General features: G+C 38.2%; 1 protein-coding gene across 1 annotated transcript in view; it reads right to left on the bottom strand.

The window, feature by feature from the left end:
- Positions 1-6,092: 6,092 nt before the first annotated feature.
- The window catches only part of TFAP2D (transcription factor AP-2 delta), a 52,692-nt gene continuing 32,508 nt past the window's right edge, over positions 6,093-26,276 (bottom strand). Inside the window, exons 7-8 of the mRNA XM_070419352.1 lie at positions 25,498-25,611; positions 6,093-8,120 (exon numbers count right to left, since the gene is read on the bottom strand). Coding sequence (XP_070275453.1) covers positions 7,901-8,120; positions 25,498-25,611 — 334 coding nt within the window. The 3' untranslated portion in view covers positions 6,093-7,900. The remainder of the gene's footprint in view (positions 8,121-25,497; positions 25,612-26,276) is intronic.

A 26,276-nucleotide genomic window follows, 5' to 3' on the forward strand; every position in this document is an offset into this window, starting at 1 on the left:
TGCCTATCACTTTTCACTTGGCACTGTGAATCTAAAAACACTTCTTGGGATTCTAGTAATTTATGACTGTCTCCATTTCTTTAAGAGAATATTTCTCTATAGACTTTTGGTTAGCCCTTGAATTCCATATTCATTTGCCTGTTCCTGCCAGATAGAGATATACCAGGTAGGCACGGAGCTAGCTAGCTGTTGGGAATGCAATGATGGGCAAGATACATGGATTCCCTCTTTAAAACCTAATAATTTTTAATACTAGCAATTTCAATATTACAATAATATTAGCAGCTAACATCATTTGAGCCCCAAGTATGTCTCAGGCCATGTTATTATTGTTTTACATGGAAAAGTTCATTTAAACCTTCTAACATCTTATTGATGTAAATGCCATAATTATCCTCATTTTACTGTTGTGGAAACTGAGGATCATCTGTATTAAGCAAATGATTATTCAAAAGTCTTTAACAAGCAACACAACTGGAATAAATGATGGTAGGGGAGCACAAAGGAGAAAAAAGCACCCCAGTTTAGAGAATCAGAGAAGGCCTCTGTGGTAGATAGAATTCTGAAGATGAACTCCCAAGATTTCTGACCTTAATCCCTGGGACTCTGAATACAATGTGGTATCACATTTATAATGATGTTACCTTAGGTAACAAATAAAATTGCAGATGTAATTACTGCTACTAATCTGTTGACTTTGAGTTAGTTCATTGAAAGGGAGATCATCTTGGTGGACACAATATAATCATATGAACCCTTTAAAAGCAGAGCTTTTTCTCTACTTGGTAGCAGAGGAAAAGTCAGAGAGCTGCTTGCTGGCTTCACCACCGTTGCTGACTTTGAACATGAAGGGGGCCATGTGGTAACAACCTGAGAGCTCTGAGTGACCCCTGGCTGACTGCCAGCAAGGAAATGGGGACCTTTTCAATCACAAGGAAATTAACCTTGCCACGGCCTGAATAAGCTGTTCAGCCTGGTTCTCATCTTGAGCTCAGCCTCGTGGGAGTCTAAGCAGAGACCCAGTTGAGCCTGGCTGGCCTTGTGGCTTATAGAAATATGCACTAATAAATGGATGCTTATTTGTGGCAATATGTGATACAGCAATAGAAAACTCATACAGTTGCTCATCAGTGACTTTTATTAAGATGACTAGGAGCTGGCTTGGTGAAGGAGGTTAGATAGAACACAACGCTCCTAGCTAAAAGAACTAGATAGGCAAAGTCGTAGGTCATGGAGAGTTTCAGGAATTCAAAGAAGATTATTAGAGTGTGTAGGTAGTCGGGGGGGAGGGGGGACAGAATGTGATGGGGGAAGCAGGGATTCAAGATAATGCTGGGGAGTCTGGAGGAGAGAACAAAGGCCAGGTCAGAAGGATACTGTAAATCTTCTAGAATAGTTTGACTTGATGTTAAGGGCAACTGTATTTTTTATAACCTGCCATTATTGCTAAATTTGAACCTTATTTTAAACTAGAGGCCTGGTGCACAAAATTTCGTGCACTGGGAGGGGGTGGGTAGGGTCCCTCAGCCCGGCCTGCACCCTCTTGCAGTCTGGGACCCCTCAGGGGATGTCTCCTCAAGGATGTCCTTGGGAAGTGGGTCTAAGTTGGCAGTCGGACATCTCCTGAGGGGTCCTTGGTGCCACCACCACTGCACTCGCCAGCCATGAACCTGGCTTCTGGCTCAGTGGTGCTCCCCCTGTGAGAGCACACTGACCACCAGGGGGCAGCTCCTACGTTAAGTGTCTGCCACCTGGTGGTCAGTGCGCATCATAGCGACCAGTCGTTCCGCCGTACAGTAGATTTGCATATTAGGGTTTTATTATATAGGATGTGGCGGATATTTGATCTCAGTCTATTTAGGGTCTTCTTGAGTTGCATCTATGTCCAGAGTTGGGTGGGGAAGGATTTATTTAGCATCAAATTGGGGTGGGGGGAGAACATGTGGCTTGAATCTTCATCTACTGATGCTGGCATTTGCAGAGATGCTGGGACTGGAAGTCTGCAAACTACCTTTCTCATAACCCTTCATCCCCTGGCTTCTAATCTGGTTCTGACAATGGAAGACACTGGTGGGAATTCCAAGGAAGAAGGAAAGGCAAAGGATGCTCCACATATTCCAGTTCCTGTGAGCATTCCTCAAGCAAAAGAGGAAGGTCATGCTTCCAGCCTCTAGCTCCTGTCACATTCCTGGCATTAGCCATGCTCCACCCTCTCAGAGGTGCCACCAGCACCAGTCTCAAAAGTTTGAGCAACAACAATGGAAGAAGGATGCTCTCCTCCCAGCTTCCAGATGCGGTAACCTCACCTCCTTCCTTTTGTTTTTCCATTTCTAGGGATGGTCACTATTTTTTTCAAATTACTAATATTTGGGTGATTCAGTGTCTCATTTTTGCTCTTTCAGTCTCTAACACCTGTTTAACCTGTTCTCTTTATTAAAGCCTTTCTCTTGGAAATACCTAGAGAGGCTTCTGTTCTTCTGACTGGAGCCTGATACACCCGAATTCCCATCTGGTGTTTGATTGGCATGTCTCAGGTTTCTCCTGTATGTACTTGTGTCCAACCTGCGGGCACTCTGCATGTTTGTCAGCTACCTGGGTTGCTCCTGGGTGGGCCTGAAATATGCTTTTGCTGCTGCATGCCTCTCGGTTGCAGGAATTGCTACTTCTTTGTGATATATATATATTTATGTATATATATATGTATATATATATAATGTATTTATTTCAGAGAGGAAGAGAGACAGGGAGAGAGAGAGAGAGAGAGAGAGAGAGAGAGAGAGAGAGAGAGAGAAACATCAATGATGAGAGAGAATCATTGATCAGCTGCCTCCTGCATGCCCCTTACTGGGGTTCAAGTCCACAACTCAGGCATGTGCCCTTGACCAGACTCAAACCCAGAACCTTTCAGTTTGCAGGCCGACGATCTATCAAGTGAGCCAAATCGGCTAGGGTGCTGCTTCTTTGTTTTGTGCTTGAACTCACCACATCCTGGCCTCTCCATGCCATGTGGATTCTTGGGAGAAACCCCATGAGGCTGTCTGAGAACCATCTGATGGACACACACCACATAGACATGGCTTCTGCTCCATCACTATGCTGGTTGTTCTTCCTGCTGGGCTTTTATCTGAGATGGAAATATGGTTTCCTCTGTCTCAAACCTTTCTCCCAGGGCATGGCCCCTTCTCAGAGAGATGACATGATAGCTAAGCTTTCTTTAACTAATCTTTTATTTTCTCCTTCTTTTCCCGATCTGGGAACTATGGTCTCACTGTGTGTGTGTGTGTGTGTGTGTGTGTGTGTGTGTGTGTGAAAAAGGTCCTGACAGAAAAACTTTTAAACCTCAAGTCCTCCTTAGGGCCTGGGATTTTGAAACTGAAAACTTGTGCCAAAGTTCAACTCTTGTTGTCTGCATTCCACTGGGCCCCATTTCTGCCCTGAGGCAGGCAGGATGAAATGTTAGCTGCCCAAAACATGAGGGAGGAAGGTAGGAATGAACAGAAATACAAGGTACACCTGTTCGTTTTCAAAATCGCATCCTGCCCCAAATGTTTTTATTTACCCGGAACTATAAAATCCCTTTTTTTCCTGATGTTCACCTTCCCATTCCCCGATCACAATCCATTTCCTTGATCTTCCTCCCTGTCCTCTACCCTTCATGCCCTCCCCAGATTCCCCGGACCTGGTCTGGTTTGTGTTGGGGCAGCTTGTGCGCATTTTTATTGTGGCACTTACCGGATGCTAATGTCTGGGATCTTCGTGGGAGACTGTGAGAAACTTGCAAAAAAATGTTCTATTCCACTCAGTATCTTCAGTCTCTAGGACAGAGCCTGCCATACAGAAAGGGTTCAATAAACTGAGAAGAAATTGATATCTAGATAAAAAGTGTATTTTGTCCAAGTATTAAAGATAATAACTAACACATGGCACTAGTTCTACTCTTAGCAGTTTAGATACATTAACTCTTGGATTCTGACAGTAATTTTGTGAGCAGGTACCTATTATAACTCTCATTTTACAGAAGGAGAAATGGAAGCACAGAGAGGTTCAACAATGTGCCCACAGTCACACAGTAGGAAGTGAAAGAGCCATGATTTGAACCCAGGTAATTTGGTTTCAGAGTCTATGTTCTTAGTCACTAGACCAGCGGTTCTCAACCTGTGGGTCGCAACCACTTTGGTGGTCGAACGACTCTTTCACAGGGGCCGCCTAAGACCATCCTGCATATCAGATATTTACATTACGATTCACAACAGTAGCAACATTACAGTTATGAAGTAGCAACGAAAATAATTTTATGGTTGGGTCACAACACGAGGAACTGTATTTAAAGGGCCAGAAGGTTGAGAACCACTGCACTAGACCATGGCACCTGTCCTATGTTGAGTTGGCTTTTGTAAGGAGATGGCATGCTCATTGAGTAGAGCATTCTGATACATGTTAAAAACTGTACCGGTCTAAAATGCCTCCAAAGAAGCAGAAAAGGCAAAAAAAAAAAAAAATACAGGGAAATGAAATTATATTGTTTTACTCATTAGTAACCAGAATAATTTATTGACACATTTACCTTAAAAGCACCAGGTAACAAAAGATCAAATTCTTATCACTGTCACACTAGGTTCAAGATGCTCAGAAGTGCTAAAGGGTCATGTTATGTCCTGGACATTGAAGAGAACGTACCCTCAAAAAATAGGGGTTGGGGGGAAGGGATAAAAGAACTTAAAGCCAGAAAGAATTATTTCTATTTTCATACCATCTCAAAAAAAGTGAGCAGGAGAATAGATGAGGCATCTTTCCAGTGCTCTTGTCTTTCTAGAGAAGAAAGAGTAGAGTGATACAGAGTTTTCATTGATTTTTCTAGAACCGCCAAATTTAAGTCAAATGTAATACTGATAAAATAGCCTTAGAGGTGGCCCTGAAATTGATTATTGAAACAGCTTTAACACAAAAAAATTCTTTTCATAGGAATTTGACCTAATCTTTCACAAGTTTAAATATGAAAATTATACATTAATTTTGTGTAATTATGAGAGGTTTGCACAGTTTTCTGGGCAAGTAATAGTTAATCTGAAAAGCTTTTTTATTGTTTTATTACCTATTATAACACTGAAAATAAGGTAGGTTTCTATGAACTACTTTCCATTACTATGAACTATGATACTAATAATGATTATAACTTCACTTTTGCTGAAATTCTGATACTTATCTAATTTTCTTCATTGTTCTATATTAACTACATCTACTTGCCACTAATATGAGATAATGGAAATATTTCCTTATTCAAATAAAAAAGAATTATCTATAAATGACCATGGTAGAAGCAAGCCAGATTGAAGCACTGAGTATTAAAAAGAATCAAAAGTAAACTGTCCTTTGGCCCATTTTGGACAAAGAACACACACACATTCATTTATTCATTTATTTAAAAAGTGTTAAGTACCTATTATATACAAGGCAAAAGTTGGTATGTTAACAATGTCTATTAGGATATGATAATAAATAATGACTCTAAATATGACCAGTCCATCAATTCATTTATGTCCCAATGGCTGGTTAAGTTAAATGATGGGTGCTGTCCATTTAAGGCTCTGAAGACACCCAAAATCCTGGTAAATAATATGCACTGTAATTATTTAGTTATACTTTTGTTTCTAATGTTAATAAAAAATGCCCCATTGAGGTGTTAAGAACCCCAACTAGTAACAACGATGGGTGGAGAAATAAGCTGGTACTATAAGCCAGATCTAACTTTTCATCTGATTATTGGTGAACATTTTACATGGTATATAACTACATTAAGTCTGTAGCAGATATGCATATCAAAATGCCATATTAAATACATATGTATTGTTAATAATAAAAAGAATAAAAGAAAATTAATGTGGAAATTTTATTAAGGAAATATTAGTGGTCCACAGTACCTGTATATAGCTTTCCTATTACTTATGAAACTGAAATATTCATCATTTTTGTGTATATATTACAATATGGAAAATGTCATGAAAAATGGAATAATTTATTTTGTGATGAAATTTGGAACTGCAGAATCTTAGCTTTATTCTACTTTATTTAAAAAATTTTAAAGCCTTGAATAATGGTAAAATTTTAAAAATGGATTTAGATGAACATGAACCCACAATTCATTTCTTTATTGTAAACTTTTCTACTAACTATAAAACCCCTTTATTATAGAATTCCATAGTAGTGTCTCCTGTTAATTGAATTTAGTCTGGAAAATTTAGATTTTTATTGGTATGGTTCCCCTTTTCTGTACATGACTGAAGATAAAGGTCAAATAATTTTAAGAATTATTATTAGATAAAAATATTTTTTTGATCTCTACATAAAAAATCTTGAGCAATTAATTTCCTTCCAATTAAAAATAATACTAATCTTTCCCATGGGGTTATATTATGGCAGACACTTAATGAAAGTAATTGACATACGTTAACAAGAGGATAATATCTTCATGCTACACTTGGTGTCAGGTGTGTCCACACATTATTAAACTATTTTTTTCATAGATGATGACCTATATATTGATTTGCTTAGAAGTTGGAAAATGTTAACAGTAGAAAGTTTAGAACAATGTGGTACCAGTCAGGTTTCTTGACACTTTCAGGTTTAAATGGTCCTAACTATCATTCAGTTAGTTTCTGGCCTTGGCAGCCCGGAACCTCTTGTCTTCAGTGTCTTGACTAAAGGACAATGAACTGTAGGAACAAGCTATAAACAAAGGAAGCATCTTAAAAGCAAAAGTCACCTCCGATCATTGTTTTTGTTTTTATTGAACACAGACCTGAACGCTTCTGTGCTTCTAAATGGTTAGGACACGGCTATCGAGCAGGTAGAAGAAGCACAAGGGTAGAAAAAGGAGGGGCTCTCACTCTAATCATACAATCATTGGCCACCAGCACGTCAATGGACCTCCAGGGGCCCCCTGGGGTCCTCTCCTGTCTCTGAGGGGAGGGCTTCCTGGAGAGATGGCTGCTCCTATCCCAAAGCTTTTCTAGGCATCACAATCCTACTGCTTTCCATCGGGAGCCCAAAAATGGCAAAGCTACCATATCCATCCTGCCCTGATCCCTTAAGTGCAGTCTGTTTCCTTGAACTGTTAGGTTGGGCATGTGAGGAGAATGGATAGAGGCGTTCACACTTGTTCTTTCTTCAATATTATGCTGACTCTCTTCTTAGCTCTTGGGCAAACATAAGGAAGGACCTAGGGTGAGGTGGGAATAGGCATACACAGGGGGGACAGCATTTTCTGGAATTTTTAAATACCACCAAGGCACTGGTAGTTAAGTGGGCTGGGGGGCGGGGCGGGGGTGACCAAAATTTTAGAATTTCTGTCAATTCACAGGACAAAGATTCGTGACTGCCCTTTTCAGTTCCCAAAGTATTTATTGAGGGATTCATTGCCAGGTCGGTCTACTTATTGGAAAGAGGCACTCTTGTTACAGGGAGTTATGTCAAGACTGGAGCTGTCAGCACTGGTGGAGGAGTCCAGTTGGGTCACGCTTTCTGATCCCTTCCTACAGAGCAGGGTGAGAAAGTGCATCAGTCAGATGTCAAACGCATGTGCTGCCTCTCCAAAGTCCAGGAGTGCTTAACACTGTGATGTCTATCATTCAGAATAAATTACGTGCACAAAAGGAGTTTATCATAACATGAAATTTTAAAAGTGACAATTTCATCACACGGTTACACTGCTGTTTTCCTTTTTTTCACTTTTTTTTGTGGTTTTGTCCTTTTTTGTTTCATTTTTCATTTCCATTTTTGTTTTTTATGGAGGTTCAGGGGAGAGTCAAGATTGGATCCACTGAAGTGTAGTCACCCTCCGTGATATATATATTAGAAAAAATATCAGCAGCAAGACTCTCTGGAAGTAGGTTGTTTGATGTCGCTAGTCTGTCTTTTCTGTTTTGCCCTCTTTCACGGCGGCCTCTGAAGTTTTCCGCAGGGGGGTTTTCTCCGAGTTGGCATGTCCTTGGCCAGAATCCGCCGCTCCGCCATTTTTGTGGGTAGTGTGTTTTTCCAAGTAGTTCAGCATTTCACTGAGGACTGTTTGGAAAGTGCTTAGGGCTGCACATATTGCTGGAGTCCCAAAGCCATGAGTGATCAAACTGGAAACGAGAAGTGGTAGGAGAAAGAGATGAGCAACATACAGTATGAAATAGGACAATAAATCCCCCGTTAGGCATTTTTTATATTCCTAAGTGGTGCCAAGCATTGTGGAAGATAGAACACAAGTCAGTGTCTTCCTTTTGACCATAAGAAATTTGGAATGTATTTGGAAGAAGGTTTGTCATTAATAGAGTTGACATGCATGAATTATTAGCAAGTCTGAATATTTAACACACGACTCTGACTCTCTGTCTCATCAGGAAAGTCAGAAAATACAACTTTCTATGTGTGGGAATCATCTCATTTTAAAGAATGATATCCATGCTTGATTGGGCATAGATCATATAAGAAAAAATCAAAATTGGTCGAGTATGCCTGATGGCTGTTTCTCTGACTTCATTCTTTTCTTCTTCATAGTAATAGGGTTTGATCTGGACAGGTGGCCATCCAGATGGGGAATATATCTCCAAGCTTCCCTTGCAGCTAGATTTGAACAAGGGACTAACCCTCCCACAATAAAATATGAGGGGCTGTATGAGACTCCCACCTGCTTGAAATGAAACTGCGTGCCCTTTGTGTCATCTCAAAATAGTTATGCAGCTATGCAGATGAGGATAGTCACCTTGGCGATGGAGATGGAGCAGCATAGAAGGGACCCCCTCACTTCTAGTCTCTTTAGTGAGAGAAAAATAAAATTCCACCTTACGTATACCACTCTGCATTTGGGTTTTAGCAGCTAACTAATTAACTAATAATCATAACTAATAAGCAAATGTAGGGTGCCATTGCAACCTCAGTATAGGTAGCCCTTCCTACCATGACAGATATTTCTAGTTGAACAAGTAAGTGCGTATTCACCCTTCTAATGAATAAAAGCCATCCAGATTGTCCACTTGGTCAACTGTCTCTGAAGTAACACTGCCAGGTTGCTCTCCATTATTCATACTTGAAATAATATTGAAAAATATGCTTGACATATATTATGCATGTTATACTATGCATACAACATGATATATATATATATATATATATATATATATATAGATATATAGATATATATATATTTTTAAAAAACCAAACTATCAACTGCTTACAAGCCCTAGGTTATTAAAACTTTAGAAGTTTTTAACTGTTATAACTTTAGAAGTTTTTAACTACCCTTCATAACATGTTAGCTAGTTACCTCTCTTAGGGTATGTAATCTTTAGGAACAAAAATAGTGAAATTTTAAAACAATGAAAATGAGGGACTTAGGGTCTAATGCAGCCTACCCATATCACCCCAGTGGTGATGATAATAATAAGATAACATGGAATTGTGTTTATATTAATCCATTTAAAGGACTCAGAATGGTGGCTTTGGGGCTTTAATGGTGAGGGTAAAATTTTCTGCATGTCCCTCATTACACTGCACAGGTTGCTAGCATCCTTCATCTGAATATCTTGCAAAGTTTGCCTTATGTCTAGGACATAATTAACACACTCAATAAAGGAAAACAACTTCGGTCTCCAATTAATAAGAAACAAGAATGGTCAGTGCTTGGCCAACTATGTGCACCAAGTTTGTAATATAAGACATCATCATAGTTCGAGCATATGCATATCTTTGCTGCAGTATCTCACACTACTGAGTAGGAAAACTGACTTCCGCTCCATTTCTACAATGAGAAGAATCCATATGCTTTAGGATCTATCAGGGAGTCTGGACAACAAATGTAATTGATGGGAGCGGTGGAGGAATTAAGCATGGCTGCACCCACACAAAGAACTGAGGGAAGCCACCCATCGATATCTAGATGCTTGGACCTGGGTACAAACTATCTCTTTTCTTGTGCTTTTCTCATGCTTCAGGGATCCTTACATCATTAGATGAGTTTTATTTTCATCTCTACTGACATGTCCTCTTTGGTTATGACTGCCTTCTTCATCTATAACTGAATATGCAGAATTAATTTTGCTAGGTTAAACATTAAAGTTAATAGCTAATATTTGAGTTCTGATCATATGGAAAGCCCTATTCTGAGTACTTTATCCTGCATCATCTCACATAATCCTGGCATCAACACTAAGTAGGTATTATTATCTCTGTTTTATAGATGAAGAAACTAATGCCGGAGAAGTAATAATTTGCCTGAGAAATCTAATATTCTCTATTGCCTCTACTTATGTTATTCTCAGGCTAAGGGTGTGTTTTAGTCCTTTTCTTTGCCCAGTCACATTATGTTGGCAGTTTCAGCCTAGTTTCTCTAATTTTGTTCTGTGAGCAGACTTGTAGGCCCAGAAGAAGTTAATTCTTTGTGTTCAATTTCCTGTCTAAGACCAGGGTTTTTAAAAATCAAGTACAAAATGGATAGGTGTATATAAATGCTTTAATTCTCCATGTCCAGAAGAGTTGTCACCATAATGAAAGATTCTTAAGCTGGTATCCTTCTTGGCTGATGGCCTTTCTTGCTTCTGAAATACGTACCTGCTCATTAGCAGGTTGCATTGTCATCTCTGCCCTGCACTGAGAACCAGGTGTCCCAAGTCTTCACAGTGGCTCTGACCTTAGGCAATTTGTGATTTGGGGGAAGTTACTTAGCCTTGTAAGATGACAATGGTCTAACTAGAACATCTGCATGGTTCTTTCCAACTCTAAGCTTCAATTCATTATTATCCATGCTTATGGTGCTCTTCTTAAAATGCAGGGCATGAACAGAAGGTTATGGAAGTTGAAAGAACACCGAGCTCAACAGAGAAGTCATAAATTGATTGCGGAACATTCAACATAAGAAAAGTAATTACTTGAACTGTTATCTTTCCACATGAAAAACATTATGCAAATTTTGTTGGTTTCCTTAATGTAACAATACCTTCACATTGAAAAAGCATGCACCTGCCTGCCCCCTCCCTAGGTGATACTAAATGTAAAGCATAACCTCTGTTCTAATAGCTTTCAAGTGAGGTTTATGAAGCCAAATAATTAATCTAACATTGTTTTAGAATAGCACAGAAAAATGTGAAATCACAGGATGATCAAAAACAACAACAACAACACACTTCTGGGAATATCATGACAGTCTCTTGGCCCCAACCACTCCAGGAAAACAAGTGTATATCTCACTCTTAGTGACATACAAAAAGGAGAAAAGAAATAATGTAGAACATAAAGAAAAATAGAAGAAAAACAGAACTGGTAATGCTGACTTTCAGTCCTAGACAGAAAATAAACTAAGGTCATCTGTAATATAATACACTATAGTCCAATCTTAAAAGTCTTTGATACTGGAGATTGCTTTTTTTCTTTCGAAAATATTAGTTTTTAACCACAGACTTAATATTCGGTTATACTTGGCATTTGCATGTATTTTCATAAGATTAACATCAGAGAACATTTCCTAAGTAGATAGCAAATATTACCTGGGTAAATAGTAGCCATGACGGTTTGAAGTAGGTAGTCAAAATCTAGAAGTTCTAAATTCAAATTTATCTAAAAGTTGACCCTCATGAGACAAGTGAAAGAGACAGCTAGCAATGTATCCATCTTCATGTCACATTTAAAAAAATTTTGCTGAAGAATGGCAGAGGATACAAATGTTATATGGATTTCTTAACACATTTGCATTTCCTAGGTCTCCTTCCTTTATCCTTTTGATCATGTGTTCTATTACTTTATTTTAAAAAGGCTAATCTCAGGCATATGTTCTCTCCATCCCCAAACCTATGATGGTCATTCTTAGTTGTGCATCTTTGTTTGCCCTCTTTCTTCTTTTTAGCCAATCAAAGCCTACTCGCCCTTCAAAGCTCTTTGGATGTTACTGAAAATAGGGAATTAGTTTCCTGATCCCTTAATTAAGACATTGAAAAAGAGGTGTTCCTGCCAAAGTGATGAGACTTTGGAGAAAGGAGTTACATTCCATTCAAAACTGTGAAATAGAGCAGAGAGAAGACAATGGGAAGAAAATAGATCCATGAGAGTAAGATCTCAGGCATCAAAGTGAGGAAGAAGAATGGGTGGCCTTACAGCAAAAGTGATCGTCAAAGTCTACAAAATTTTAATGTAAGTGGCAAAAAGGATGCGATGTGTCTCTAAAAATGTGTGGTTTGGGCTCCTACTATAAACCTGTTATCATAATTATAGTCTCATCTTAAAAAATAAAGAGTGCTAAAACAAAGTGAAAAAACCCCACAAATCAAAAGCAAAAATAATAAAACAAACAAGGCTGAGGTAGGGCACTACTGTCATTAGCCTATACTACTCTGCTGCTAGCATTTGGGTAAGAGTCACCTTTAGGGGGCAGCAGCCTTGGGGAGAAGGAGTGGGGACTTCAATGTATGCAATCATTGCGTTAACAAAGGCTAACATTTCCTTGGTTCCATTTGGTAGTCTCTGATGCAGGTAGACCTTAAAGTTCAAGAATGAGGAAGGGAAATAAAGCAGGGATAGGCCTGGCTTGGGGAAGATAGTGCTATGTTTGCATATAAAAGACTAAATGGTAATTAAGATGCTTTGCTCTTTTAAAACTGTCAATAGAGTTGAGACTTTTTAAGTATAGGAAACTCCTATTTCAGGATAAAAAAAACACAGGAATGTGTTTCTGAGACACTACCTTGTTAGGTAATTTTTGAAAAATTATGGGAGATGAGAAAGGATGTAGTGAGATGGAACAGAGAAACATGCCTTTATAATCAAAGTGGGGGGAAAGAGACAGATTTGAGAAACTACGTTTTTAAATTACATTTAATTAGTCCCTTAACAAATTTCTTATAATGGGATATTTTTAAAACAAGTTTATTGAGTTTGAATTTACATAAGGTAACAGTTAGTCTTTTTAGGTATATAGTTTACTGAATTTTGACAAACTCATAGGGTCATATAATCACCACCATTATCTAAAAGTGTGGTCGTGCTCCTTTTCAATGCATTCACTCTCCTCACCCCCAGCTACTGAGAATCAGTACTCCAATTACTATCCCAGAGTTTTTGCTTTTTCCTCTAAAGACCATCTAAACTGAATCATAAAGTCTATAGACTTCTTGTGACTGCCTCTTTTCACTTAACATAATAATTTTGAGATTCATCCACTTTGTTGTGTTTATCAATAGATTCTTTTTATTGCTGTAAGTCTTCCAGTGAAGAGGTTTATCACACTTTGTTCATGTAATGGATTAGTACAAATCTGAAATGTTAACATAGAGATGATCACTGAAGTGCTGTCTGGGTTTCTGAACCCAATAAAGTAACTACTATTTCCCTCTATAAAAGTCTTATAGAGCAGTAGCAATGCAATTTACTGTAGGATTTTAGCAATGCATCTGTCAAATTCTCCCAAAATACCACATGATAAGTAGGGGGCGGGTGGGGGGGTGGGCAGGGGAAGTGAGCTAGATGACAGCAGAGTGAGGAAGAGTCACAGCTGGTTGGACAATGAAACCCAAAGTGTGGACTTGTCAACCTTGAAGGACATCTCTGGTGGAGCTCCACAAGGCTCTCTCATTAATTCCACACTGCTCGACATGTCAATTGACAATGTGGTTGAAGGCATCATGGATTTGTAACCTAATGGCTGGAATTAAAATAGAGAGGAAAATTCCTGCATTGGATAGCAAAAACCAACGTGCAGAAATACCTTAATGTGGTAAAAAGCTTAGTTGGTGGCCAAAATCAATGATGTGAAATTTAGGGGAGATTAAGGAAAACATATCCACTTGCAGTACACTGAGAGATCTGACTCAAGAGTAATTGTTAGGAAAATGTCTTACCAAATCAGTAAGTCTAAACTAAAAAAAGCAAGGGTCAAAATTTGAGGTTTGAATCATAGCTTGTCAGGCTCAGTAGCTATATTTATCTTGAACTATTCTTTCTGTCTCTAACTAGATTCCAGCTCATTGATTTCATTTTCCTTTTACTAATTTCACACTGAGGAGCAGGAAGTTTCTGACAACTGATTGTGAGCAATATAATCACCTGCTGAGAAAAATCTAGACTGACAGTTTATAGCACCTGATGTTAGAGAAAATGTAACTTATACTTAACAGTCATCTTCTTAATTTTATTCATGGTTTTAAAAACTCCTATTTTGCTAGGCCTCCCAATTAACATTCTCTAGAGCATCTTTCTGCAACATAAACCATCTCTTCAAATTGGCTGAGTTCAGGAAAGGAGTAGCTGTCTGCTGGATCTGTTACCACTGTAATTAGCTAGTTGTTAACATTAATAATAGGAAGAAGGCACACCTGCGGACTTACAGCTTTTGCCTTTTTATAAGGTGACTTCCTAACCTCTTCTTGACCAATGACTTGACCTGAATAAGTTCTGATGCATACTTTAACTTTTTAAAGGAGAATATATTGCAACAGTTCAAACTTTATTCTCAATCAGTGGCATTACAAACAAAGAAAATGAGCTTAACTGGTGTGGCTCAGTGGTTGAGCCATGAACCAATCTACCTATGAACCAGGAGGTCATGGTTTAATTCCCAGTCAGGGCACAAGCTGGGTTGCAGGCTCAATCCCCAGTAGGGGGCGTGCAGGAAGCAGTTTATCAATGGTTTTCATCATTGATGTTTCTATCCCCTCTCCCTTCTTCTCTGAAGTCAATGAAAAAACTACTTTTTTTAAATGAAGAAATTGTGAGTCAGAAATAAAAAAGGTAATGGAGGATAAAAGAGAAGAGATTTCTAATGGAAAGGAAATAAATTACAATCATTTTTCTTTTACCTTCTGCAGTTTTGCTAATCAGATGTTAGTGACAACCAATCTATAACTCAGTGTTTATACATATAAACTACAGTCATGTGCCAAATACCAATGTTTTGGTCAGTGACTGACAGCATATACAATGGTGCTACACCATCTAGGCTGTGTAAGTATACTCTATAATGTTCGCACAGAGAGGAAATAGCCTAAGGATGTATTTCTCAGAGACACATCAATGTTTCTCTCTCCCTCACCCTCTCCTTTTCTCTCTGTCTCCCTCTCCTTTGCTCTGACTCTCCCTCTCTCTCTTCTGCCCTCTATCCCTTTTACTCTTTCTAGAAATCAATGGAAAAAACTCCTCAGGTGAGGATTAACAAAGAAACAAACAAGCAAAAGAAATTACCCCCATAATTAAGGTGCCACATGACTGTACTTGACATTAATGATGATTACTATCAAGAAACTTTCATAGAATAGAAATGTCAAAAACTTCTCTTCACACGTGATCCTTGATTAAGGGCATTTTTTCCTTGGGGCCAAGGCCTTATGTGTTTATCTTTAAAATCTCCAAAACGTCAGTGTTAATTTGAAATGGGAGTTAATATAAGATTGTGAATGGACAATCTACCAGAGGGACAAGAGCTATTTTACTTTCCTTAATCTGAGTAAATATGGTTTACATTTCCCTAGCTTTGTTGTATCCGAGACAAAACTGTTTCCATATTGCTCGAATTGTCCTTCAGAAGTGCTTTATCATTACTTTAATTGATCTGTCTAAACTAATTTAAATTAAACCACTAAAGCAATTTTCTAAAACGTAGCCTAAAGCAAACTCTTGTGGAATCTTCCCCTGGATTCTTCCTCTATTGGCATGAGATGGGCCCGGATTCCAGCACATTCTTTCCACCTACTAAGCGAACACTGATTTAATATGTACTGAAAAGAAAACAAAAGCCTCATTAGTATTTGCCACTGAAGACTGGATCACTCAGCTGTGTTTGCCAACCATGGATGGATTTTTCTAGCTTTCTTTCGATATACCAAAAGCTGGAAGTAATAGGTACTATTATGCTACAAACTGGAAGACTGAAAGTCAAGAGAAAATAGCCAACAGCCATTTTCTCATTTCATTTTGTCAAATTTCAGTTTTCTCCCTGGACAATGTTTGACAAGCCGGCTTCTCTTCCTCCATTTCTTTTGGTGTGTGTAAAGGTTGAAATAGTTTGGGCTATTATTGCTACTATTTTGTTACGTTGCATTATTCCAATGGATGTTTGCTAATGTGTATCTTTGATTTTCTGAATTGCATGTGGATGCCACTGTCATCAACTTCAGTTCTATTTTCTGGCCTCCAGGAGGCATGCAGGTAGCAAGATTTAAAGGGAAGACAAATCTCCTTTTCTTTCCTTCCTGGATTATTCAGCTACTGCAGGCTGAGTTCCAAATACAGCCCTAGGCTCAGTCTGTACTCCCTACTCTAGTTTTTGGTGGTGGCCAGAAAAGTGCCTTCTTGCACTCATGAGAACAGCTGTGAGGACAGGGGGCTGGGAAACAGACCCTGGAGAACACCAGCAAGGGATTGTGGGCCTTCTCGGAAAAACCTTCCTTCTGTTCATCTCTCTGAAGCAGCACAACCCTGAATATAGGCCAGAGAGAGAGATTGCACCCGGAGGAGTGTAGCTGGGTCCTATTCTTCCAGAATTTGATGCCATCTATCCTAACAGGTTGAAGAAATCGAGGAAATGGAAACTGTCTGATTGTATTTATTTTCTACGTAGACTATATTATCCCATTGCCCCAAGTAATTTAAAATTGAGTTTAATCAAGGTGCATATTTATGGTACATTTTGCTTTGGTGGCTACACATCATTGAAATGTACTCATTAGCAAGGCCTTCACAGCACTCACAATGGTCTGTGGCTCCTTCAGCTGTTGTGGTTCTCAAACCTAGAATCACCCAGGGAGCTTTTTTTTTTTCTTTTAAAAACTAATGTGTGGGTCCCACCCCAGAGATCCTGATTTCATTGGTTTGAGAGGGGTCCAAAACATCAGTATTTTTTAAAAATATATTTTATTGATTTTCCACAGAGAGGAAGGGAGAGAGATAGAGAGCCAGAAACATCGATGAGAGAGAAACATCGATCAGCTGCCTCCTGCACATCCCCTACTGGGGACTGCCTGCAACCCAGGTACATACCCTTGACCGGAATCGAACCTGGGACCCTTCAGTCCGCAGGCCGATGCTCTATCCCCTGAGCCAAACTGGTTTCGGCAACATCAGTATTTTTAAAAGAGTTTAAATGAAGCTAGGGAGTTGGATGTGTTTTCTTAGGGCCAAGAAATAACACCTAACTACCATGACTGCTATCCTTTCTCGGAAATTAAAATGATGAATTTCTTCAGCATTTCCCCCTAGTACTTCGGCAGAACCTGAGTTCTATGGAATGTCAATAAGTATTCTGAGAAAACACACACACACACACACACACACACACACAAATAGTTTCTGTGATCAAGTTTTGAAAACAGGGGACTAAGTTTTCCTTTCATTCAAAAATGGTTCCATTCAAAGGTTCTGGGAGCCTTTGACATGCTAATGTGCACTGGTGCACTTCAAGAGAGGTATAATAGTCAGTCAGGGTTTCTTGATCCGAGAAACACTTGATCATGAGACAATTTCAAGGCACATCTCATGGGACTAATGCTCTATGAACTCACTTTGGAGAAATGTGTTTATGACTGCCCTGAATCTCTGCCAGATTTGGAGACTTATTTTGAGGCCCCAAAGGGGAATGGGTCCTTGGGATTCCATTTCTTTCAGTCCCGCTCAATGGTCATCTGGGCAGTCCAGCTCAATGCTAAGGGTACAATCATTGCACACCCATTAGGAGAGACCAAAATCCAACACAGACAAGTCAACTTTTTTAAGGTAAAGACTTTTTTAAACTTTTATCCTATTTTTTTTTAACATATGGGAATAGAGCTTTTGTGGATAAGTGAACCATTTCCTTATATTTCTCTCTACTAGACCATTAATATTTTCTATAGCATAAAGGAATGAAGACACTAATCTTAGGACTGTTGTGCTTTTTTAGCAAAACGCTATTCAATTGTTGACTTAAAAATAAATGAGTGGCTAAAGCATAAAGAGAAGAAATGAGATCGTATGGAAATATAGCATAAATAATGATTTAAAACAGAGCAGCCAACCAACAATGGAGTAAAACACCATTGGTCTAGATAGAAGGAGCTTTAGAGATCATCCAGCTTAACTGCATCGATTTATAGATGGACACCCAGAGGCTGGACTGGTGAAGTGCCTGCCCTCAATCCACACGTCCAGCTGGTAACCAAGACATGACTGAGCTAGGCCCTCTGACATCCCCCTGAATGTTTCCCATGATCCCCTGCTGTCTCTGTTCCCCAGTCCATAGCTCAAAAAACCAGAAATTATTTAAATAAAAATTCACCAAATTTCTTCCCCAATGTATGCATTCCCACAAATCAATTATTCACACGTAACTATTGTGGGCCATTTTTGCCACTTATTATTAGAAACAATTGCCTCTGGTTTCTGTTATTTTAATTACTAACCTCCTCCCTGCTGAACCTAAAAATCCATGAAAATGTCATCAAATGACCCGTTTTTACACATGTACCTCTTGTAGCATTTAAAACAAATGCCACACAACTTGTGAAGTACAATAAATATTGGCAACTGATTGAATTCCTTAATTTTCCACTTAGTACTAAATTAATGTAAGTGATTTAATGTTGGTTCATATGAGAAGAGCATCGCGATCCCATTTGTCTGCTGAGGAAGTGAAAACTGTTTTAGTCTAGTCGACATTGCTGTTAGTGCAAGGTTTTCTTCAAGGGAGTCTCCTTCCTTTTGTGTGAATACAGATTATCCTCCCCCACTTAACTGGTGAATAAGACCTGATGAGTATATTTTTCTTTGCACCTGGGAATGGCACTCACTTGCGAAGTTTACCTTTTAAAGTTTAATTTCAACCTTATGTAAAGGAGCTTAAGTTTGGGAAGGATTTTTTTTTCCTTCACAATTGAGGCTCACTATTTCCAATATTCTTAAATAAAATGGGCTTAGATGTCCCCTTGGACTAGGCAGAACATCCTAAGGGAAGCTTACTATTTTGATTTCTTAAATGCTAAGCTTAGTTGTGTAATTTATTTCATGATGCTTTCTTTTGGGATTAGAGACTGAATTTAAATGTCTTCATTTTTCTTCTGGCCCTAAAAATACTTGTGCAAGATTAAGAAATTCACCCACTGTACCCTGACCAGTTTGGCTCAGTGGATAGAGTGTCGGCCTGCAGACTAAAGGGTCCCAGGTTCGATTCCAGTCAAGGGCATGTACCTTGGTTGTGGGCACATCCCCAGTGGGGGGTGTGCAGGAGGCAGCTAATTGATGTTTCTCTCTCATCGATGTTTCTAACTCTCTATCCCTTTTCCTCTCCCTTCCTCTCTGTAAAAAAATCAATAAAATATATAAATAAATGAAAATAAATTCACCCACTGCAGATTACCTTCCCTGCCACTTTCCCATCCCAAGGGAGGGAGACTATACACATTGTAGGCTCCTCGGAGAAGACCAAGCATGCTCACGCTTAAGTAAAAAGAAACATCCTCTCTTCAGCATGTTGCCAACCACATAGCACTCAGAAGATGCTGGTTGAGTTGACTGGGATGCATGACATATGTGGATGAGTAGCCCAGGAACAAAAAACTCAGAGAGGCATGAGAGCTGTCTTTAGCGACTGGGAGGGAAACAGGATAGAACTGAGTCTGTAAGACCCCCAAGGAGGGGGGCTTTAGGGAGACAGATGTTGCCTCATTGGGGGAAAAAAGGCATTTCTAATAGAGCTGTCAGAGATAGGAGGATGCTTACTCGAGCAAAGAGCAGTCTATCATTGCAAGTTTTCAAGCCTGGAACGGGTGACAACTTGACAGGGATGCTGAACAGAAGATCCAAATATTGAAGAAGAGTGGGAAATATAAGGGAGCTTTCAACAGTGAGAATCAATGGAAAAATTTAATCACCAGCAGGCACACAGGTATCTGGGAATGCTGTACATTTCTTATTTTCAAAGCATTATGGGAGTAGCAGGAGCATCTAATTCTAAGGTGTGGTGTCAGCACACTTTCTGACTCAAACAGGAGAATTACTAGTAAGCACGTTGATCATTCCACTTCCTCAGCCCATGGCCCTGGGGAATGAATCAGTGGCGGATTCATCTAAGACCTAACATAGCTAGCATCATTATCTTCATTTATTAACGTATATTTGCTGGGCACATACTATGTGCTAAGTACTGTGGATGGAAAAATGAAAGCCTGCACTCTGTTTAATTCTCTATTATAAAATCTCTCTCATATAAGTCTTTGAATATAATTGTGTTCCACATTAAAAGTCCCTAAAGAATGGGACAGTCCTTTAGTTAGTTATCTTTCACCGCCTGCCATTAGCACGGAAAAATATTAGAAACAATAACATTTCAGGCTGCCAATTGAGTGCCGAGAAGGAAAATTTCCTCTTTTTCTGATAGACTGTTCTTTCTAAACTGAGTGTTAACGACAGTCTAACCTCCTTCCCTATTCATGTTGCCAGATGCTTGACTTCAGATTCAATGCGATTATGAGAACATAAGAGGTAAAAAAGGAAAAAGTTTTTAACATTTCCTGAGACCTCGGAGGAGAATTCCTAACATTTTGAAAAATTAGGGCTCTGGGTTTCTATCTTAGCAGAACCTGTTCTGTCCGTGGAACCCGATGTCACTGATCTCACAGCCCGTTGCCATTCCTGGGAATTGTCTACAGGGTCTCCTGCAGATTTCATTTCATTTTCTTCCCACTTCCAGTAGGAGCTGTGGTGTCTGCTGTGTTCTCTACAGCAAGACACTTTTTTTTCACACTCACTAAATTATATATCATGAATAAATCTGCCTCCCGTTATTTTGATGGAAACAGCAGTCTTCCAGGCTGTGAAAAGCGAGGAGGGTCCCTGCACGCACGGGGTTCCAGAGCACCTTGATATGTCAACTACTCTGATCACATCCTCGCTTTACCGGGACATATTCAACCTGCCGAAAGTAAGCCACAGTTCTTAAGGAACCAAATCAAGCACCCTATCAGGTGTAATTCAAGTGGTCTGCACTGGGAAGGCAATTTTGACTAAATAAAATAGTAGCACAGGTGACGTTACTAATTATTCTCTATGCCCACCCAATCATGCTCTCTTCTTTTCTCCCAGCCAGCACTCAGCAAAAACTGGAAAATAAGACTCTGCCAATAGACTGTTTTCAAAGTTAGGAATCTCTTTAATATGTTAGTGTACAGGACAGAACTTTACATAACTCTCAGTGTCACTTTAAACATGAATAATAATTGTTTTTCTAATAGTCTAGGAATATCCCAACTATCAGAATCAGCTTCAGGTCTGCGAATAACGGATGCCTGAGTGCAATCCTAGACTTGTTGAATCAGATCTTTAAAGGGGTACTCCAGTTCTTAAGAGGTTTAAAACGCTCCAAGAGAGAGTCCACCGTGAAGCCAGGTTTAAGGGCTGCATTTGTAACGTGTGGAGTCTCTTTCAAGGTCAGGCAACACGCTGACTTTTACAGTCCTGTTAAGATAATCTATCCAGGCTACTTTTAATAAATGCACAGTAAAAACAAAACACCCACTTAAATCCAGTCTACATTAGGAGAATTCAATCTGGGTTTTAACTGGCAATGTTTAAGCCATGTTTAAACCTTTTGTTTAAAAGGATATACAAAGCAGGTCCTGCAATAACATAGTTTCAATATAGTGTTGATGAGATGTCATAGGAGCTTAACTCTTGTTTGTATCAATTAGCCTAGAGTAAAATTGGTTTCATTATCCAACATTTTGCTTAAAGTTGCAGAACCTACGGAGCATATTAAGTGAGACCTAGTGGCTGAAACCGGTTTGGTTCAGTGGATAGAGCGTCGGCCTGCGGACTGAAAGGTCCCAGGTTCGATTCCGGTCAAGGGCATGTACCTGGGTTGCGGGCACATCTCCAGTAGGAGGTGTGCAGGAGGCGGCTGATCGATGTTTCTCTCTCATCGATGTTTCTAACTCTCTATCTCTCTCCCTTCCTCTCTGTAAAAAATCAATAAAATATATTTAAAAAAAAAAAAGTGAGACCTAGTGTAATTTATGACATGGAAAAGAATGCAGTCAGACACTTATCTTATATCATATGCAAAAATTAACTCAAAATGAAGCAAATACCTAAACACAAGACCTAAAACTATAACACTCTTATAGGAAAACATAGTAGGCCAAAAACTTTGTGACATTGGATTTAGCAATGATTTCCTGGATGTGACACAGAAAGAACAGGCAATAAAAGTAAAAATAGGCAAAATGAACTACATCAAAAACATCTATGCATCTATATAAAAAGGACACAATCAACAGAATAAAAAGGCAACCTACACAATAGGAAATATTTACAAATCATATGTCTAATATGGGGTTAATGTCCAGAATATATAAAGAACTCGTAAAAATCAACAGCCAAAAAGCAAACTGGCAGACTAAAAAGCAGGCAAAGGACATGAATAGACATTTCTCCAAAGATGACACAGAATGGCCAACAAGCATATGAAAAAATGATTAATATCACTAATCATAAGGGAAATGCAAATCAAAACCATAATGAAATATCCCCTCCCACTTATTAGGATAAATACTACCAAAAATAAAATTAAAAAGTACATAGCAAGTGATGGCCAGGATGTGGAGAAATGAAATAAAATCCTGGGTACTGTTGGTGGGAATATGAAACAGTGCAGCCACTATGGAAAACAGTAGGGCAGTTTCTCAGATAGCATTATAATATGACATAGTGATTCTACTTCTGGGTACAGATACAAAAGAATTGAAAGCAGAACCTTGTAGAAACATTTGCACACCCATGTCCACAGCAGCACTATTCACAATAGCCAAGTGGTGGAAGCAACCCTAGTGCCCATTGATGGATGCATGGGGGTGCAAATAAGAATATTTAAAGCTCATTTAGGTAACATTTAGCTCAAGTTAGAAGTGAAATGTCACATATACACACAATGGAATACTATTCAGTCTTGGAAGAAAATTTAACACATGTTACAACATAGACAAATCTTGAGGACATTATGCTGAGTGAAATAAGCCAGTGACAGAAAAAAAATACTGCGTGATTCCATTTGTATGAGGCATCTAAAGTAGCCAAATTCAGAGGGACAGAAAGTAAAATGGTCATTGCCAGGGGCTGGGGGAAGCAGGAAATGGGGAATTGGTATTAAATAGTCATGGTTTCATTGGTAAAATGAACAAGTCCTGGAGATTGGTTGCAGAACAATATACTTAACACTACTTAACTGCTCACTTAGAAATGGTTAAGATGGTAAATTTTATGTTATGTGTTTTTCATCACAATTTTAAAAAGATATAATTTAGGAAATTTGCTACAAAATGAATTTGGTTAAGAGACCTAACATCATACTGTTTCCCATTATAAAATCAAAAGATTTCATCTACATAATTAATCTGGAGTGTAATTAAAGAGAAATAAATTTAAAATCCAGCAAACATTAAAAAGAGTATAATAAGTGGAATTCATAACTTTCTGATATCAAAATACTCAACATATAAGTAACACCAAAATTTTATAGATCATACTTTTATAAGTAGATATATTAAATGTTTTAAGGATGGTTATGCGTCTCAAATGGCTGTGATTGAGAATCTGCAGCCACAGATGATCTTGAGTTTTACACCCCAAATTTAATCTTTCTTTCCCTTTTTTTAAAACTGAGAATTGGGGAAGCAATTTACCATATCTTTTGCTCTTCTCTGGGAGATACCAGACTAGCTTGTTTCATATTCTGCATGGGGGTGTAAATAAGAGTATTTAAAGCCCATTTGGGTAACATTTAGCTTAAGTTAGAAGCTAAAGTTTTCTCTAAAGAGTTCTGTGGCATTAAGTTGTCAAATGACTAAAGTATCAACACATTAGCAGTTTGTGCCTATACTGAGCAAACCAAATGACTTGACTATTCATTTCACACTGTAGGTGGTATTAGATTTACACATTTATGCTGTATTTTATTTTGAGCTCACAGATGATGAAGGCTGCAGCATCTATAATTGGTAATAACCTAGTAGACATGACATAGAGATCCAGTTCTCTGTATTTGAACAGTAAGTTCCTCCTTAGAGTAAATTTGTACCTTAAACATCCTTAAATCCATAATTGAATTAGTATGAAAAGTATTAAGTTTTGACTTAAACTTCTGTAAAAACTATAGATATTTTTAGTGTGTACACAAATAAAAATATGGAAAATATATGTACAGATAGAATAGTGGAGCAATCTGTACCTTTTAAACTTGGGTCAGTGGTGGAATAAATAATACATCATTTATTGGGATGCTTACTTTATATTCATTTTTCTCATTTTAGCTCACTACCAGAATACAATGGAGGGGTTCTTATTTCACTTACAGCTAGAGAAAGAGAGGCTTGGAAAGAGTGTAAAAGTTACCCCAAACAACCCAGCTCCAATGTGTAAGGGTCTAAATTTGAAGATGTTTCTATTGACTCCAAAGTATTTTGTTCTACATGTATAGGCATTGTATTTCCTTCCAGTTTTAGAACACTCACCTTCACTAATCCAGCTGAGTCATAGGAGAAAAGTCCTGTGAACTATAACCTATATTTTCTGCATTTTTAGAAGATAAATCCTAAATTTAGTCTTCAGAGATGTGTCTATTATATCCTGAGAAGCCTTGTGAAATTATGAAAAAATATTCTATTTAAATGTTTCTGATGCCACAGATAAAATTCTAATTTATTTAAGTCTCTATTTTTTATCATAATGGGGTATTCTCCTCAACAGCATTATAATCATTGAGAGGTATTTAAAACTTTTAAAAATTTAATATATATTACTCTTTCCTTAGCATTGTATTTAAGCTAAATGATACTAATTAAAAGAGAATAAATATTTTTATATTGATGAGAACTCCATGTGGCATAGAATCCTAAAATTTTAAATTGGAAGGCACCTAAATAGTTATATATTATTTTCAAAATTGCATCCAGGGCATAAGTTAACCAGAAAAAATATTATATTCTTCTCCAAAGCCTCTCAAAAAAAAAATTCAAAATACGCTTTTAATAATACATTCTAGGCCCTTTAAATATGTTGGTGTGCACTAACTTAAGAACCATTTGCATTTCTAGTTGTGTAGAAATTATACTGGAAAATCAGCCTATAATATCCCATTAATTTGTCATATCATCTGTTCATTCAACAATTTACCTAATTAAGGAAAAGAACTGTTTAACAGATTTCAGACTCCTAATCCAAAGTGTGATTATTTAAAATAATAGTGGCTACTTTTAAAGCCATAAGGTCTAGATAATCACCAAAGATATTAACTCTTCTTATCTCAAGTGCTTCATGCATTAGTTATTTTTACAATTTTATTTCAGATGCTTGGAATTTCAAAAACTTCAGTTTAGTCATCATATACATATATGCCATATCTCTGAATGGAATTGTGATAGGAACACAAATGTCTAGTACAGACAGTTTGAACAATTAGTAAAGACAGTTTGAGCAATTTAAAAAAAGAGTCTGAGCAAATGAGAAACTCAGTCTTACCTGAAATGTGTTAAGTGCCTCTGGATGTCCAGGTCTAGAATTGGAGTGGGTCTGGAGGATCCCAGGGGTGATCTATCTTGGCTCAAGAGGTCTTGGAATTCTTTACAAATTTGTCTAAAATAAAAGGTTCAAAGTTGAAGTTGAACTCGTGAAACGGGGGCTTTAACTTCATCCCATGGCATTTTATTAAAGGCTTGTTTTCTCTTTTACTAGAGGACTAGATACAGTTTCATAAAGCAACCTGCGAAGTTTCATCTGCAATGTACAGATGAGGTGCACAGTGGCAGAGCTGCTCTCGACATAGTGTGATCATAAACTTCTCCAGTGAGCAACAGTCCAGGAGCACTGATAAAACCAAGGCTAATGTTACGGTGAATATTCATAGGTTAACCTCAGGACAAGGGAAAACCTATGTGAAAGGATTATGAGCAATCGTTACTTTTTAAATTAAAATATGATGTTGAGGTGATATCATATCTGTAAAGAAGTTTAAATCAAGTTATAGGCTTATTCCAGAGCCATGATTCAAGTGAACTTTGGAAAATCCCCCTTTTCCCAATATTTCGTTATAATTTGGACTCTTGTAGACTAAACTCATAGTTTAATATTTGATGTGGTTACTTATACACAATGTCATCCACTAGCCTCACAAAAATGATTGTCATGCTCCATGTAAGGGCATTTACTTGCTGTTTTCCTTACTTTAAATGATTATGATTTCGGATCATTGGTTTCAGTTTTAATTGCCACATTACCATGTATGGTGTATAAAAGTAAAG

The sequence above is a fragment of the Myotis yumanensis genome, unplaced genomic scaffold (assembly GCF_028538775.1).
Source record: "Myotis yumanensis isolate MYYU_CA2020_CCGP unplaced genomic scaffold, mMyoYum1.0.hap1 SCAF_6, whole genome shotgun sequence".
Lineage (NCBI taxonomy): Eukaryota > Metazoa > Chordata > Mammalia > Chiroptera > Vespertilionidae > Myotis > Myotis yumanensis.